This window comes from Cyanistes caeruleus, chromosome 7 (assembly GCF_971803275.1).
Source record: "Cyanistes caeruleus chromosome 7, bCyaCae1.hap1.1, whole genome shotgun sequence".
Lineage (NCBI taxonomy): Eukaryota > Metazoa > Chordata > Aves > Passeriformes > Paridae > Cyanistes > Cyanistes caeruleus.
In genome coordinates, this window is record NC_141707.1 from 32,285,260 (window position 1) to 32,302,991 (window position 17,732).

General features: G+C 45.9%; 2 protein-coding genes across 18 annotated transcripts in view; one reads left to right on the forward strand and one right to left on the reverse strand.

Moving 5' to 3' along the window:
• The window catches only part of LOC111932269 (TGF-beta receptor type-2-like), a 30,488-nt gene extending 19,166 nt beyond the window's left edge, over positions 1-11,322 (forward strand). The window contains exons 1-7 of one of the 2 annotated variants that reach the window (XM_023931326.2): positions 708-784; positions 1,137-1,201; positions 1,354-1,556; positions 4,537-5,324; positions 5,437-5,578; positions 6,794-6,921; positions 10,710-11,322. In XM_023931326.2, coding sequence (XP_023787094.1) covers positions 1,200-1,201; positions 1,354-1,556; positions 4,537-5,324; positions 5,437-5,578; positions 6,794-6,921; positions 10,710-10,922 — 1,476 coding nt within the window. In that variant the 5' untranslated portion in view covers positions 708-784; positions 1,137-1,199 and the 3' untranslated portion in view covers positions 10,923-11,322. Of the gene's footprint in view, positions 1-707; positions 785-1,136; positions 1,202-1,353; positions 1,557-4,536; positions 5,325-5,436; positions 5,579-6,793; positions 6,922-10,709 lie in introns of those variants that run through there. The other variant, XM_023931325.2, reaches the window with a different exon arrangement.
• Positions 11,323-14,198: 2,876 nt separating this feature from the next.
• OSBPL11 (oxysterol binding protein like 11) overlaps positions 14,199-17,732 on the reverse strand; it is a 44,412-nt gene continuing 40,878 nt past the window's right edge. For all 16 annotated transcript variants that reach the window (XM_086896350.1, XM_086896355.1, XM_086896351.1 and 13 more), the window contains 2 exons: positions 17,529-17,682; positions 14,199-16,187 (listed from right to left, as the gene is read on the reverse strand). In XM_086896350.1, coding sequence (XP_086752476.1) covers positions 16,110-16,187; positions 17,529-17,682 — 232 coding nt within the window. In that variant the 3' untranslated portion in view covers positions 14,199-16,109. The remainder of the gene's footprint in view (positions 16,188-17,528; positions 17,683-17,732) is intronic.

Sequence of the window (17,732 nt, forward strand, 5' to 3'; positions counted from 1 at the left end):
GGTTAACCCACTGGGTTTAACCCATCTCTTTCCCATCCCCTGGAAAATGTCCTTTTCTGCTCGTGTGAGAGGTGCCTGGACAGGAAACACAGTCTTGCATTTCAGACCAAGCACACACTGCATGGTTTAGCCCGGAAGAGTGCCTCCCCCAGCTATTTGGTCCCTGTGAGCAAAACTAAAAAAACATCCATTTTGGGTCTTCCCAGAGTGATTTTCCTCCACTTTCCCTTTTAATTTGGCTGCCAAAGTGAAAGCCAGCCAAGCACTTATCGCTAGGCTTTATCTCAACCTGCTAATTAGAGTGAATGCTGTATGCCAGCTTTCAGTAGGAGTTTGCCTCAACCTAATTGTTGCATTATGGACTTTTGAAAAGCAAAACACAAGAAACCCAAACAAACAAACAACAAAATCCACCCCCTGCCCCAAATTCCCCTACACACACGTGGAGAAGCCACCTTAAACCGTGGGTAGGCAATCCAGTGTGTTACTGGGTTTTTCCCATTCACAGCTACATGTACAAGGAAAAGCAAGGCCCTGCAGCAGGAATCCCCATTTCAAGGAAGCAGTCCCACTACACAGGGTGGAGCTGCACCCTACATCGTGTATTGGATGGGGTGAGGCCGCTATGCAGTCACAAATAAACTGCCAACCCCTCCCAGCATCTCCCATCCCATTCTAAGATTCATCCAGAAAGATCCCTGCAGGCAGAGCTCACCTCCAGGCCAGCCTTGCTGCTTGCTGCTCACTTGCAGAGGCATGTGTGGATCATCCAAACTTCTCCTGAGTGGGTATCAGTCACAGCAGCAGCTTTGGCCTGATGCTCATGTCCTCCAGGGGCCCAGCCTTGGCAGAAGGGCTCTCACCCTCCTAGGACTCTTCATCTGGGAGGTCCTCTGTCAAATTACCTGGTAGCCCCAAAAAATGTGGGGAGTGCTAAAACAGGGGGACTTCACGAGGGAGAGGGTGATGAATTTAGGTTCTTTCCTTAGCTTTTATGTCTGACTTCCCAGCTGACCTCAGAGACACTGTGAAATCTCTCCATACCTTCATCCCCCCACTTTGCACCACTAGGTCAGGAGGCAGAGGCTGTCCCTGGAAATGTAACAAATGGTTGTCATTTCTTTGGATGCACCCAGGAGTAGCTGCAATGCTGTAGCCTGTGCAGGGCCAGTCATCCCCATCACTGGTCCTATAAGTACATGTAAGTAGAATTATACCAGAGCCACTGCACACAAGTCTTTCCGTACACAGCTTGAAAGAAATTATCCTAGCACTGGGTTTAGGGTGATGCACAGGTGACACAAGGGCCAAGCTGCCAGGCTGACGCCGTGTCGATTTATTTGTCACATGCAGGAGACAGGACAACGAGAGCATCAGGATCAGCACGCTGTGCCACAACCCCCACCGCCCCATCGAAAACCTCATGGTCCCCAACTACAACACCTCGCGCTGCATCATGAGCCACCAGCCCAGCGAGGACGGGGTCATCTACGTCTGTGGCTGTGTGGATGAGCAGGAGTGCAATGACAAACTCATCTTTGAAAACCACACCAATGGTGAGTGCTTTTGTTAATGTTGTTTATGGGGGGAGCAGCACCCAGCACCAATGGCAAATCCCTTGTATTTCCTGCAGAGTAGGAGAAACAATGGCAGAAGAGGCTCTTTTGCCATCTTCGACTTCCCTACATAAAAGCCAGTTAAAATCTCTACCCCTTTACTAAGCCCAGCATTTTGTCTGTGGACAAAGCTTTCCTTGCAGCAATTCCTTCAGCCTTTGTCTGGAAACATCAGGTGATAGAAAATCTACCACATCTCTCAGTGGGCCATGCCTTCAGCACTGGTTGAATCATCTGGGGAACCCAGGAACTGGTATAACCCAATGTGAGTCCAAAGCTCTGAAAGCTTTAAATAAATCGCTTTGGAGCAAATCCTGCCCCAGAACACACCCACAGGAACTGCTGGCATCCCCCACGGCTGTAACCCAAAGAGGTGGAGATGCAGAGGGTTGGGCACACAGAAATGCCTCCCCTGCTGCTCTCCTGGGAATTCCTGCAGCAGAGTTTCTCCCCAGAGCCACCTGGGTGCTGAGCACACGTGAGTGTGGTTTGGCATGCTGATGCACATGGCTGGAGATCCAATGGGAGCTGTTAAGCCACAGGAGGAAAAACTAATAGGCAGCTCATTTCTGTACCTCAGGAGGGTCATATACTTTGGAAATATTTCCACCCAAAGCCTTTGGGGGATTGTCTAAACCTCCCCAACTCCAAGCAGACCAGGTTCATCCAAGTGTCCATCAAGAATCCAACCTGTAACAAAAGCAAAATGAAATGCCTCCCATTTTCCATAATCACAGAAAAAGCAGATGCTGAAAATGAGCCTAAGCAGAACCTGCAATCCAGTGGCATAGCTTCTCTTGCAGCATAAGGAAAGAAGAAAAACATCACATGAAATGCAAATTATCTGAACAAACAAGGCACTTTAATGGAGGCCAAAGATGCTAAATTTGGCGGTTCTTTGCTGCTTTCCCAGCCAAACATAACAGGTACACACACTTCTAGGGAGAGATGGTCAAATCCCAAAGCCGATGCTGGGATATGTGATTTCACACAAAAATGACAACTGGCTCATTGGAAATGCCGCCCCCAGCAAAGGCTCCATAACCAGCCTCCTCCTGTCAGCCAGTGTGGAAAGCACTGGAAGTCGGAGCAAGACAAGTGCAGGTCTTTAACAACTCTCTCCTCTTGGATATGGGCCAGGGGCCAGCTTAGGCAAACCCCAGGCTCACAGACCCCATCTTTTACCTCCATTTTTTTCCCCTTTAAGGGATCATTTTTATTCTAAATATTAAATTATGATCACATTCAATGGTCTAGACAACTCCTGAGCAGAGAAACAAGCACTTCTCCGGCAAGCAGATTTTTGTCCTATTTCTTGATTCCTTAAGCTCTGCTTTCAGGTCTGGGCTGCTGGGTGGCATTGCCCTTGCACTAGAGGACTCCATCAGAGTTCAGAGACCACACTAACGAACACACAGAGCCATCATTTCCTAAAGCTGTGCAGAAGCCCAGGTGAGACCTTGGGAAGATGCTGGGTTGGGTGGAGCATGGCAAGTCCTTTCCACCCGTGCTCCAGCTGAGCCCAGCCCTGGAGGTTCATATCCCCTCAGCAGGGATGGACAGACCCACGCAGCAATGCTTGACAAGGTGTAGGTTTATAGACCTGTGGTTATTGCCACAGCAACTACCTTCGCTCTGCATGGAAGAGGTCTAAGCCATGCTGCAATCCCTGTGTACCAAAAGACTTCCATCAGGAAGGGGCATCCTCATGAAGGAATTTCCTGAAGTTGCTTTAACTTCCCCTTTTCGGGACTTGTGCACTCAACTCCCTTAAAAATATCTTCTCTTTCTTTAGAGTTTCAAAGATGGGATCCAAAGCATCGGGTAAATCCATTAAAGCAGTAGGTGATATCCAAGCCAAATACTTTCCAAAATAAACATATTCCTGAGTTAGTTATTGATTTATATCAGTTTAGGTTGATCTTGTGGTTTAAACCTGATGCCTATTTTAGAAACGCTTTCACAGCCTTGCAGAAATTAGCTGCAGCACATTTTTTTGAAATTTGCCAAGGAAAATAGCTAAATGCTCTGTTTTTCCAGAACCTGAATTATGATCTGCACACACTGAGGTCAAGCAGTGAGAGTTTTGCTTATGGAATGATTCTTATCCCTCTTCCCCTGGGTTATTATACTTGGCAGAAAAACCTCTGAGTAAGATTTTACTTGAATATCTCTACTGAAGTCAGCATGTTTATTCCAGGAATCACGAACATCAAAGGATCAGACAATTATATGTTGTGTGAGGGTTATGGCTTTGTGTGCGTGTCCTCCCCCTGACAATCTGAAGGCCAACAGGGGTTTTAAAAGAAATTAAACAAATGCAGCCATGCCCTGGTGATTGTCGGGGCTGCTGTTGTAAGGGGCTGAGGAAGGAGATGCCAGCAGTAGCAGACAAGCACTGAAATGATGCTCTTGTGTGCTAATTAACGTGCAAAGCATCCCGGCACTCCCCTGGGCTGGGTGGTCCTGCACACTGCCCACCCCCAGCATCGCTCCTGGCTCTCTGTGCATCACAGGAGTCCAGAAAATCTTCGGGCCCAAGCCCGCTCAGAGATTTGCTGTGTTCGAGCCTTGCCTTGGATTTATCATTGTTATTTCCAGCCAAGCTCCCCTTGCCATGACCGTAAGCAGTGCTTGGGACCCCCAAAACGCCCTTTGCAGTCTCTTGTGCCACACTGTCCAAGCGATTCTGGCCTGTGTCTTCTGTTGATAAACGGAGCCAAATTTGAGACCAAAACCGATCATCCCCTTTGCTAAGTGCCTGCATCTGGGTTCTGTGTTGGGATGAGCCCTTGTGCGGCCCCGCGAAGGGCTGCGCTCCATTAACAGCTTTGCATATTTTCCTCCTCCGCCTGATGAAAACGAGCTGTGGCAGACCCGCAGCAGCAGCAGCACCTCGCCTTTGCTTTCCTCCCCTCAGGCTACTCCATGCTGCAGAGCAAAGAGGTGATCCCCGTGGCTGCCATCAGCCTCCTGCCCCCGCTGCTGGTGGCGGTGATGATCACGGTGATATTTTACCTTTGCCGCACGCAGAAGCGACGCAAGAGAGCCAAGGCGTGGGGTGGGAAACAGGGCCAGCCCCCGGCGCTGCCGGAGCCGGGGAAGGCGACCGAGCGGGAGGAGAAGTTGTCCGTGCTGATGGATGAGGGCTCGGCCGGCACCAGCCCCGCTGAGCTGCTCCCCATCGAGCTGGACGAGATGGTTGGCAAAGGGCAGTTCGCGGAGGTGTGGAGGGCCAAGCTGAGCCACAGCCGCTCGGGGCAGTACGAGACCGTGGCCGTGAAGATCTTCCCCTGCGAGGAATACTCCTCCTGGAAGAACGAGAGCCAGATCTTCACCGACACCAGCCTCAGACACGACAGCGTCCTGCAGTTCCTCACTGCCGAGGACCGGGGCACGGGGCCCCGCCGGGAGTACTGGCTCATCACCGCCTACCACAGCCGGGGCAACCTCAAGGACTACCTCTCCCGCCACGTGCTGAGCTGGATGGAGCTGCAGAAGATGGCTGGGTCCCTGGTGAGCGGGGTGGCCCATCTTCACAGCGACTACACTGCCTGCGGCCGCCCGAAAATCCCCATCGCCCACCGCGACATCAAGAGCACAAACGTCCTGGTGAAGAACGAGCAGGAGTGTGTGCTCTGCGACTTCGGCATCGCCATACGCCTCGACCCCTCCCTGACAGCGGATGACTTTGCCAACAGCGGGCAGGCAAGTATGACCCACCAACCCTCTCTGGAGGAGCCTTTGCCAGCCACCCCCACGGCCTGCAGCTGAAGTCCTTGTCCACCCCTGTTAATCCCTCTCTCCTCTCTGTGGCCAGGTGGGCACCGCCAGGTACATGGCCCCAGAGGTCCTGGAGTCCAGAGTGAACCTGGAAGACCTGGAGTCTTTCAAGCAGATGGATGTCTACTCCATGGCCCTCGTTTTGTGGGAAATGGCCTCCAGATGTGAAGTGGTAGGAGGTAGGAGCATCCCTCCGGGTTGCCGAGTGTCTTTTTGCTCCCTTACTCCTGCATCCCAGCTGATGGCACAAGACATGACTTGGGGTGGCCCAGGTCTCTGCAGGGCTGCCAAGAGATGGTGACAGATGACCCTGCTCTGTGTGCCATGGCTTAAGGGGGGTGTCCCAGTGGTCAAGGAGCAGGACTGGACCCCATGGAGACATCTGGTCCAGCCCCTGCTCAAAACTGTCGAGCTGCCAAGACCCACGGAGCCTGTGCTGGTGATGCAAAGCAAACAAAGCAGGAAAAGCTGAAGTTGCCTCCCCCTCCTCAACCATTTTTTCCTTCAGACAACACAGAGAGCTCATGTTTCAATGGGGACTCACAAACCCCAGCCTCTGACAGTATGACATACTCTGTCACTTCCCAGAGCCACATCCTGGCATCGACAATTTTGTGTAGCAAAAGATTCCTTTAAGTGCCCTGGCGTTAGCCCCTGCCTGTCTTCTGCCTGCTCCCATTTACCCTCCTTCTCTGTCCCACCTACTGATGATACAAGTCCATAGAACTGCTGGAACCCCCAACCCTTGGCCAGAAAGCTGCTCCAACTGTCCTCCAAGCCCCATGGTCAGCAGTGGGAGGCCTCTGCCTGGCTTGGATGCCCCATGCATCCTTTGTTCCCAAGCCAGCATTCCTAGGCCATCTCTGCCCACTCATATCTCACACCTGCATTCACATCCGGGCAGAAACCAGCCTCTCACATCACCTCTCAGCTGGCAGAGGTGGCCTCTCACCTTTGCCAACAGCCAGCTTCCCCTTGGTCTTCCATGACATGGGGTTGCTCTTCCAGAAGGGCCATTCCTCTTCTAATCCATTCCCTGCCTGTAGCAGAAATCTGGAAATTCTCTTGTCACAGTCAGCCCTCCCATCCTTCACCAGCACAGGACTTTCTGCCTGCTCAAACTGTCTCACCCAAAGACAAACCAGGTCCTTTGTACTACATCTTTTGGGTTCGGGGAGGAGGTCAGATGGTTCATTGGTGCTGTCTCTGAAAAGAACCCCTCTGTGAAAACCCAACACTACATTTCTCTGTTCAAATTCTCGATTGTTTCCAGATTTGCTCATTTTTTTTGCAGACTGTTAAAAACAAAACCATTCTGATCCAGTGGGCCATACCAAAACAAAGAAGGGAATGCATTAGAAACATCCTGTAATGCTGCTGTTGCTTCCTTGCAGAGGTAAAGAATTATGAGCTGCCTTTTGGGTCAAAAGTCCAGGAGCAGCCTTGTGTGGACACCATGAGGGACATCGTGCTGCATGGCAGAGGCCGGCCCGAGATCCCAAGCAGCTGGCTGGTGCACCAGGTAAGCTGGGAGCAACTGGTTCAGAAAAGAGCAACACACATTGTCCTTCCTCACTAAACCAGCCTGAAAAATTAAATTTATAGTCAAAGGAAAAGTGGGCCCACACAAGTCCCACTGGACTCATTTCCTTGTTGCACAAAAGCCACCAGCCATGGGCACAGCAGAACACATTGATCAACAGCCATGATCAGGAAGTTGTGAATGACAGGTGATAAGTTTCAGACACCCTGAGGATAACAGCAAAATGGAGCACTTCAGTGCAGCTCTTGAAACAGTAAATCATTAGAGTTGGCCCCACTTCTCCCCTAAGCACCTTGCCTGGAAGGCTCAGGGAACACCATCCCTCGCACACAGCCATTCACAGCAGGGACAGAGGGGAAGGGAGGCACATCCAGCCTCCTGCCTTTTTGGCTGAGGCTTTCAAGCTCAAAATTACCTTCAACATGAGAGAAATTTCCATTGCTTCAAGGAAGAGCAAGCCAGAAAGCATCTCCTTCATGTAAAACACTCAGGAAAAGTGAGTGAAGCTGAGAGCAGGGACTCTGCAAGGCTCAGGGCTTGCCAAAGGAAGTCTTTCACCAGCCTTCAGAGGGTCTGAAAGCAAAGTGTGTCAGCATAGAGGGCATAAGCCAGTGTTCTAGAACAGGAACAGTTCAGCAGTGACAAAATGTGCTCTGTTAAAACCACCCACAAGCACACCCAGAGCAACCAGCTACAGAAACAGAGCTCCCTCCTGGCCCTGACAGAGTCCTCTGCCCCAGGCCAGTGCTTTCTGCCACACACTAAGGACACAAGGGGTAACAGGCATGCTGATTGTGACTTCCACTTCTTGTCTGACTTTGGTACTTCTTGAATTGCACATGTCTTGTGGAAAAACACCATCTGCTGATCAGCACTCCCATTCACCTGAAAATCAAGCTGAAACATTGAGCCTGCTGGCTTTCAGAGCCTTGCAGTGCTCAGTGCATCACTTTGCAATATCCACCTGTAAAATACACTGCTTCTGCTCCCACTTTGTCCTGCTGGCACATGAAGGCAGGCTTGGCAAAAAGAAAGAGAGAATTTCTCAAGCTTAGGAGGCCACATGTTCCCTACAATGTCTCCTCTCAAAATCGTGTTTGTCCAAAGACTCACAGCTGACCTGACTGCCCAAAACTGCAGAGCATTAAATGAACCCATGACTTCTGCAGGACCCTCTGGGAGTTTTATCAGTCAGTGTGTCCATTTCTGGAGCTCACCCAGCTTTTCTCATTGACAAAGGCAAATACAGGAACTTCAATCAGCAGTGCCACATACCTGAAGCCTTTGAGTATTCATCTCAGACATTCACCTCCCAGGGTCTCTGATAAACTTTGAAACCACAGAAAAAATACACAGAAGCTTGTGTTGTCAAAAATCACACTTTGATAGAGTGTGAGCTTAACTGTGCTGCTCCCAGGGCTGAAGGGAGGCTGACTGCAGTCGCCTCCCAGAAATAATGTTGGGTTGTTGTAGTTGCTGTAGTTGGGTTGGTGTAGCAGGCAAACAGAGCAAGGCTTGTAAGGTGGGAACTTTTATTGAAACACCTGATGGTCACTGGTGAAGAGGAACAGAAAAGCCATATCATATTGCTGGAAGTTTTTCTCTGACTAGTCTCTGCTGGTCTAATAAACACCTCCTTACAAGCCTGGCTATACAGCATTTTCTGGGCATTTTGCAACCGTTCTCCCCAGGATGAGGAATTGGGCAGCACCATCTGCTGGGAAGCAGCAGAAAGCCACCGGCTTGTGCCACTCCAGGGGTCCAGGCTGGCTTCTCGTGGGAGGAGGTGCTGGGTGACACTGAGAAAGGGTGACAAGTCACTCACCTGAATGGGAGGCACCCACAAATGTTCCGACTAATGAAAATGAGTTTGCTGCAGAGCTCCAAATGCTACTTCCACGTTTCAAATGTCAGGATTGCTCTCAGTCAAGGGAAGACCATGGGTTGATTTTCATCAAGTGTCAGCACTAATTTCTCTGACAGGGCTGACTCGCCAAATAGCAGCTTCAGGGCAACTGCTTGCAAGGCCCCACAACAAAGTCAGCTGAAGAAATTCATCCCCAGTTTCCCAGATAACTTACAGACCCCTTAAGTCCATGCTTCTACCTTGTTTCACACCCCAACACATTAAAAAAAGGGAAAAAACCGAGTTTTTTAGGCCAGGTAAATTCCTGAATCTAGTTCACAAAGCAGCTGAACAGACTGATATACTGGCACAACCAGAGGCTGCTGCATGACAGGAAGGAGCAGTGGAAGTTTAAGTCAATATTGCCACTAAAAATACACTTGTACAACTCAGCACCTTCTGGAATCTTAGAAAAACGTGTATCTAATATAAAAGCCAAAGTAAGTTCATTTTGTAAGCCAAACAAGATGTTTCAGTTTTACCATTCAAAAGAGCATCATCACTACAAGGCAAACCACAAATAAATGTTATGATTTCAGGGAAAATAAGTACAGAAAATCTTGGGTGTCCTGTTTGAGAACAGGATGACTTTAAAAGCTTCACCTAAGCTAGCTCATTTTTGCATGTGATCAATTACCCTCAAATCCTTTCAACTAAGCTAATAAATGAGTGACGTCAGAGGTGCTGAAACACACCATCTGTCAGTTTTGCTGTACAATCCTGTTCTCTCCAATCTGTGTCTATTATGGAAGATTTAGCACAATGAACCTTAGCAGAGAGCAGTGAGTTCTGAGCAAGATGCAGAAGGGCAGATGGAACTGAACCTATTATCTCTGTAAGACTTGGATTTTCCTCCTGTGTGGGTCTATATGAAACTTCAGAGTTCTCTACATTGCAAATTAAGAAATACATAAAACCCACTGAAAAACATGAAGCTTTATTTAGAATAATGATTTTTCCACTGTGCTCCAACTTTAGTTGACAATGATGCCAAGAGCAATAGCACATCATGGAATTACATGGGCGAGGGAAGGTTCAACATAGCTCCTGGTGCTAGCTGTGTTACTAGCTAAAGAGTGGGAAAAGCACCAGCTGAATACTACCATTTATTTTGTTCCTAAGCCCAAAATATTGTGACTCTTTTCAGAGCCCTACAAAATTGGACAAAAAAATTGCTTTCTGGGAGATGTAAGCATTGTGCCTGAGAGGAACTCCATGTACTCCGGAGTAAACTGGGGAGCACCTCAGCCCATCTCAAACAAAACACTTATGTGATAAGAGAATAAGGTTCAGCTGCAAACTGCAATGAGTGTTTGACACGGCACACTCTTTCAGAATGCCACTAAAACAAAGAGAGATTTAAGAGATTATTTCTAAACCTTCCCTTGAAAACCATCTCCCTCCCCCCATCCCCTTCCTCCAGGTGTAACAGGCAGGGCTCAGCTCAAACTCAGAGACCTGGGCTCAGCCAGCAGCCTACAGGTCACTGTCCACACCTCTCCTGCCCCTCCTGATTTCAGGATGTTCTGATCCAAATGGGCAAGGCTGAGACAGGAAATAAACAGGGATTGAAAGGAAACAGGCTCTAAGTCTCACAGCTAACACAAGCCAGTTTCCAGGGAGCATGGGGAATGTTTGGGAGCAGATGCTGTGAGAGCTGAGGCTGCTGCTCTAACACAAGCAGTGCCAGTGGAAGCATCAGCGCTTCCATAACTTACCGAGGCTGACTCCTCTTGTGCTTAAGCTTGGCCAAAACCAGCTTTTATGCAGGAGGCTGTCAGAAGTGTGGTAAACCACTGAGACTGTGTTAGATCCTCTTCTTCCTGCCTTCTGATCCTAATTTCAGCCCTTCTGACTGCAGGGAATGCGTTTCCTGTGCGACACCATCACGGAGTGCTGGGACCATGACCCTGAGGCTCGGCTCACTGCCCACTGCGTGGCTGAGCGCTTCAACCTGATGGCACAGATGGATTGCGATGACATCCTCAACAACAACATGGACAATGAGGCCAGCAAAACAGCTTCTCCAGGTGGGGAGCACCAGGACAGTGATGGGAGCAGAAACATTCAGTGACGCAGCAGGCAAAAGTCCTCATCATGAGGAACAAGAGGATAAGGGAGAAGCATTTAGCTCATGGAGGAAAAAAACCTCACTGTTTTTCAAAATGGAAGTAAGATCTAGTGCATAAATTATTTATAAGATCTGTTTTCTCCCACAGATACAGTGAACTGTGGAATCAATATTTTGGCTAAAGTGAAACATTATTATATGAACTGACTTTGTACTTTCTTAAAATGTATGATTCAAAGCATTCCTTTTATTATTTTTTAAAATAATAATGTTTAATCTTTTATTAATAAGCACCTGAATTCCATGTCTATCTTTTTTAAGTTCTTCCATATTGTCACCATGAGTTTATTTCTAACTTATTCTGCAGTGATTAAAACAATTTTCCTCTTTTTAATGTCCTACACACACACACAAAATTTGTTGTAGCGGGGAAAAAAGACACCACTAGATGTACCACACCCTTTGTGGAAGAAATGCTGACATCCAAGAAGATCACTCATGCAATATTGTGCAAAGATCAACAAAAATCTGGTTTGTAAAAGCCTGTTGCAATGCAACTCCAACATACCTTTCCTCACTGGGGAATTCCTGGGTTAATTGATAGTTCAGGTGTGTGTATGAAGCTTATCTGAGAGAAAAAAGAAGTCACCAGTGTGGATGTGGCTGCTTCACCCTAAAAACTCTCCATGCAGGATATCTAGACAATCCTTTCCCCAGTCAGACCAGTTTCCAGCCACCTCTAGCCAGATCTGTGCCACAGTAACAGCATTAACAGAAGGTGTTGACCAGTTCTTCCGGAAACTCTCACACCCTCCAGCTCAGTTACCCCACCTGGGGAAACACGATCAGACTGAACTGAAACCTTTATTCCCATGATCAGCAGATCAACCCAGGCTGCCTCTGTTCTGGGAAGCAATTAAGGAAAGGTAAGTCACATCTCACTCTGAACCCTGCACATCTCACTCTGCAAATCCCTCCACCCTTAGGAGCAAAAACCTCAGGTGCTCCTAAGCCCTGCAAGCCCATACCTGACACACAGGTGACCTGACCTTCACAGAGGTATTTTTTTGGGATAGCATCTGAGAAGAATACATTTCTTACCACTACACAGCTGCATGGATCAGCCCAGAAAGAGGGGAAGGAAACAAACCATGCAACAGCCACAAGTTTTCTACAGCTGAGGCTCCTCAATGTGGAGCAGGGAAGCAGATTTGCAGGGCTGGTTTGGTTCCTTTAAAGTGCTCAGCTATGACAGCACTAATCCATATAAAAACCTTTTCTTCTCTAGCTCTTGTTTCCATCTCCCTGGACTGTTTTTACAGCTGCTAAATTAAAAGGTTATTGTCTCCAAATGCTTCAAAGAAGGACAGAAGGGGAATGAATTAGGTTGCACCGAATCTAAATAGCAAAAAATTTGCTTAGCTACCACTTATGCCATCTGCAACTGTGACTGCACCTGTCATTCTCACTGATCTTCACCTGGCTGCTATCTCCTCACACCTCACAATTTTTCAAGTTAACCTTTTCTCTTGAAGCACACCCTCCCCAGTTCCCCAAATACACCTTTTCCAACCCACCTGACTTCAGCCTCATTTCTTTAACATATTAACCATTGTTCTTGCACAAGAGAAACAGAGCATGGGGCAGCCTTTCTGTCACGGAGATAAAAAACTATGGGAACACTGGTACCAAACTCCCTTCCAGGCTGTCCAATATTTCCTTAGTAGTTTGTGCAAAATTTTCATACCAAGTTCTGCACCAAGTTGTTTGGACACACTGATGAATACGTTCACTTGTTCTTCCAAGCTCAAAAGGATTTAAAAGTCACTCTGACCTGTTCTTCCCACAGGTGACAGGGACAGAGGGGCACCAGCCTGTGCAAACTAGACATTCAAGGCTGCACCTCTGATTCTGATGGCTGAAATCCAAATTCTCCTGGGGAGACAGACTTCATCCTAGGCTTGACAGTTCATACTATAAATATGCTGAAAAACTTTATCTTTTCCCCTACCCATGCCTAAAATCTTGAACAACCCAATTTGCACAGTGCATCTTTTCCCCCACAAAACACAAATCCATCAGGATTACGCACCTGAATGCCTGTGTTAAACAGCACTGACTTGTCACACTGTTTTCTGTGAGCAGCAGCAGGCTGCACACCACCTCTAAAGACAGCCACTTATTTAAGATCCGAGATCTGTTTATGATTCAGGGAGCCTAAAACCACTGAGATCAATGAAAATTCTGCTCTTAACTTCAGTGAGGCCCAGTCAAGCCAAGAAGACAGACGGTAACATAAGCCAATGTCCTATTTTGCCATGTTCCCTGTTGGAACACACTGTGGCTCTAGCAAGTATCTACACAGGAAGCAGCACTGAGCCCTTCCCTTTGCTCCAGAAGGTACCGGATGGAAACAACACCAGTTACGCAAGAGAATCAAATCTGGTCAGAGTTAAAAATATATCCATTACTCTGCAGGGTGTTTGCCACCCCCTGAAGAATCACAATTACAATTTAAGCTGGATATTTAGTGGCTAGATTTTTTCTTTTGAAATGGTTTTCAACTATGTCCTTTGTTTCTAGAGGCAGAAATTTTCATCATAACTAAATCCATATCAGGAACCATTCCAGTTCTGGTGATCACTTGAGCAAAGGAATGCTTCACACTCTTTTTTTCCTAGAAACATCCCCATGTATTGTATCAAAGTATTTCTTCAGGATTAGGTCTGTTTTTACACAACAATAAATGTTTCATTTAGTAACAGCTTTCTTAGTGTGAAACCACAAGCATACCAGATGAAGGAGGAAGAGAAATAACTTGACTAATAGTATTATATAAAGAACACAAATGGGTTTATGGCCAACATGGAAGCTTGCCAGTCTCATTTACAGCCATCACCTTGACAAATCTCAAACCAAAATTTTAAGCTGAGTTTAGTGACTGAGTTTTAAGTCTGTATTTTAGTTAGCTTAAGCTCGATCCCTGGAGTGTGCTCAGCTGAAAAAGGTTTGGTTTTGCTCTGATCACCGCTGTATTAAAAGCTGGGCCTTGCATCACAGCCCTTGGTGTTCGTTTAAAGCAGATGTGCCATGTGACATGGATAAAACAACTATGAAATGTATACAGTGTTAATCTCCTTCTCTACCAGCCCCATTTTGGTGCAGGTGCTGACGAAACACAGATGAATTTCACACGTTGCCACCACGATTCCTATCCCAAATCCTGGAATTGGCCAAGGAGACACATGTGCCACAGACCCAGAAACAAGGAGGAACTAATCCCACTATTTTAATTTTTATTTTTATTCCTGGTTAAACATGAAAATGCCGAATGGATATCCAAAACTATCACAACAGGATGGTTGTATAGAATAACACAAACAAGACAAGTAGGGCCTAAAACATTCCTCTGCTGGAGAATAGCTACCACTCAAGCACATAGTGCCAAAATATCCCACTTTTGGGACCAAGGAAAGCCCAGACAGATCTCCAGCATGTAAGCAAACAACCACCTACTCTTTCCTGGTCACCTGATCTCTAGGAAAGCAGACAGAACAAATGAATCATTTTGTAGCTTTATTATTCCCCCCCCCACTTCTCATAAACGGACTATGACTTGCATTGAGATCTCAGTGCATTTCACAGCAAAAAAAAAAAATGTACAAGAGGATCAAAACAGTTGTGCATAAACCCAACATTTTTTTTTTTTTGCATGATTTAAAGTTTGTGTTGAAAGTTAACATGGTTATTTAAACCTTCTGATGCATTCTTACACTTGCATCTTCTCTATGGAAAACATCTTACCAGATCACACAGTTGTGAGTTCTCATGATGCTGGATCAGGTGCAGCCATTGCTATGGCTGGGAAGTGGCAGATAATGTTATATACACTGACTGGAAGACTACATCAGAAGAAAAAACAGATTAAGGCACCACTGTTGGAAAAATTAAGGTAGCTTGTAGTTACAACAATAACGAAAGCCATAGTAAGTACTATTCTTAATTGCCAGCAATTCTTAGACTTCAATAAAATAGTTATAAAAAGGAGAAAAAAAAAAAAGGTATGTTTGTACCTGAATACAATTTCCTGATATCTGATTGTGTTTCAAATCAATACCCAGTCCTCAGCATAATCGATGTTTGTTTGGGTTTCTTTATGGTAAGATGAAAAACCAGGACCTACAGTCCATGTATTCAAGGTCACATTTCACTGCTTTGTTCTGAACAACACCACAGGAGGAAAACAAAACAACCCAAAGGACAGTTTGTAACACTGATACTTCATCTCTGAAACGATTAGATGGGCAGAGAAATTTAAATACAAAACTGTACGTTTTCTGTTCATTTTGAGAGCCTTAGTCCTCAGGAAGAGAAGTTGGAGGAGAAAAAACAGGCCAGATCTCATTATATTATAACTTGAGAAAAACCAGTCACTCAAAGAGATTTAATAAAATTAGAGTTGAAAAGTGTTCAAATTACTTTTCCAATTCAAGTCAATTATTTCAAGTATATTAAAACGTTTCAGAGGAAAAATTTCTCCATGGTTACACTTCTAATTGCTTTTATAAATCCATAAAAAAGAAAAGTAGTCTCTACGTACATCCCATATTCCTCCAATGCATGCAGGCGCTCTCTCTGAAGGAAAGGTCGTCATGATCCAGTTGTTTCTTAATACTGATTTCAGGCACATCTTCCAAACACCCTTCCAGTTTTTGCCAAGAAGGTTAATTACTGGGCATAAAAGCAGCAATTTTCTGTTGCTGTTGTCTACTTGTGTACTGCGGAGGTTTCAGTGATTAAAGAGCTTGACACAGATTCCAAAAGAGTTCTTATGTCACTCTAAAATCCAACAGGTTCCTTCTTCTCTCAGGCAGCTTTTGCAATCAGATCTACTTAGAAGAAATCTTACACAATGCAGATAAAATCTCTTGGATCATACAAAAAAAAACAAGTTGGTTGAATGTACCTGGCAGGTTTGACTCTACAACTTGGATTTTTACCTTCTTTTTTTTTTTTAAAATAGCTTTAAAGTGCCCTAGTATAGTTATTTCTTTATTTCTCTTATTTCTTTATGCTCATTTAAACTTGCACAATTACATAAAAAGGGGACACTCAGTGTGATTACTGTGTTCTGAGAGACAGAGGAAAAGGAGAGGAAAATCAGAAAACTCATCTTAAAGCAGCTTTTTTCTAGTTACTGTCCGTTTGCTGAGCTTGTGCGGCAGAGACTGTTTTCCAGAGGGGTTTATGGTAAACCCAGCCATCTCCCTGCAATTTAAAGAGAAAGTATGGTTATCACAAAGACACTGCCTTGGGAGAACTGCCTTCACACAACTATTAGACTGATGGAGGGACAGAGCTACTGTCTGTAACTCCCACAGACTGAGGCACAGAGATCAGCACTGCAGGTTGCTGACACTGCTTCAGAACACGTGCGGGCTCCTGCCGAGCCACCACACTCTCTGGGAGCAGACTGCACTTGTAATTAACCCAGTCAAAAAGCCACTCTTCTCAACTGTGTGATCTAAATTACTTTCACAAGCCAAATAAACAGCCAGCAGAGAGGCAGCTACCCAGGATTATCAGCTCTACCTCAGCACAACTGCTTACCTGGAAATGCAGTGCTCAGGATGGTGTGTGAATGTTTTCTGAGTACATCTGTATCCTGGACTAGCAACAGAATTTCATATTTTGCAAATCTAATGATACAACTATCTAACTTTGATCTAACACAGCATTAGAGAACAAAAACCTTCATGGGAGCTAGTCCTGAACTTGACAAAACAAACATGGAATATGTCCAAGAGAAAGAAACCCTTTAGCCTATGTTTTAAACCCTTACTAGATCACAATTATGGGGAGAAGAGGGGGAATTACATTACTGCAGTGTAACAGATAAAGTTTTCACTGTAAGGAGAATCTAAACTACTACAGCATTAATTTTACTCAAGAACTCTCCTGTTGCAAAGGGCTTAGCAGAGGTCTCTAGACAAGCAAGGTCTCACCACATGGACCACAAGAAAAGCCTATTTCAAAGTTACCATACCAGCATCCCCCAATCCTCCTGGGCAGGCTGCACTTCCCGTTGTTAAAAGTATTACTACATTATTACTACTACTATTATTACTGAAGTACAGGTTAAGACACTGAACAATTAAGTTCTATCCAAAATGTAATGCAGAAGAACAAAAAAAGTGGTAAGCTGAGAACGAACTCAATTTCTTCTTCCTAACAATAATACCTTGGGTACATAAACACACAACCTCAGCAAAACTAGTACAACTGATTATTTTCTTTGGGCACATGTGTATATGCAAAACTATTTTCCATGTGCCATTAAGGAAGTGCTTGGTGAAAGAAACAGGACCAGAAAACTGAAAAACATTTTGATGCAAAATCCAAGCATTCACAAAGTGGAGAATGAAGTCATACCTTCACATGCTTACGAATTCTTATGTTACCTTACTCCTATAAATCCCACAAAGCTAAACTGCAAGATCTAAGGCCAAATACTCTATTCTGATAAGACACAGACCCATATGTGCCCCTGCCTGCATAACAGCTCTGCTTCTGCCTTCAGCAATAGCAGGTAACTGCTTGGAAACTTACATCTTTAAGGAAGTATTTAGTACACCAAGGTGTTTCTGTCTCAGCACGAAGTCTCTCTTCATTCCTCTGCCGTTCTTCCAGGGCTCGCTTGTGCTCTGTAGCCTTATCGATGTCTCCATCCCGCAGAGACTCTGTCACGTGCTGCCACAGCCTCCTGCAAAATTAACTGGTAATTTTACTGCTCCAAAGGCTTCCCAGCCAGCC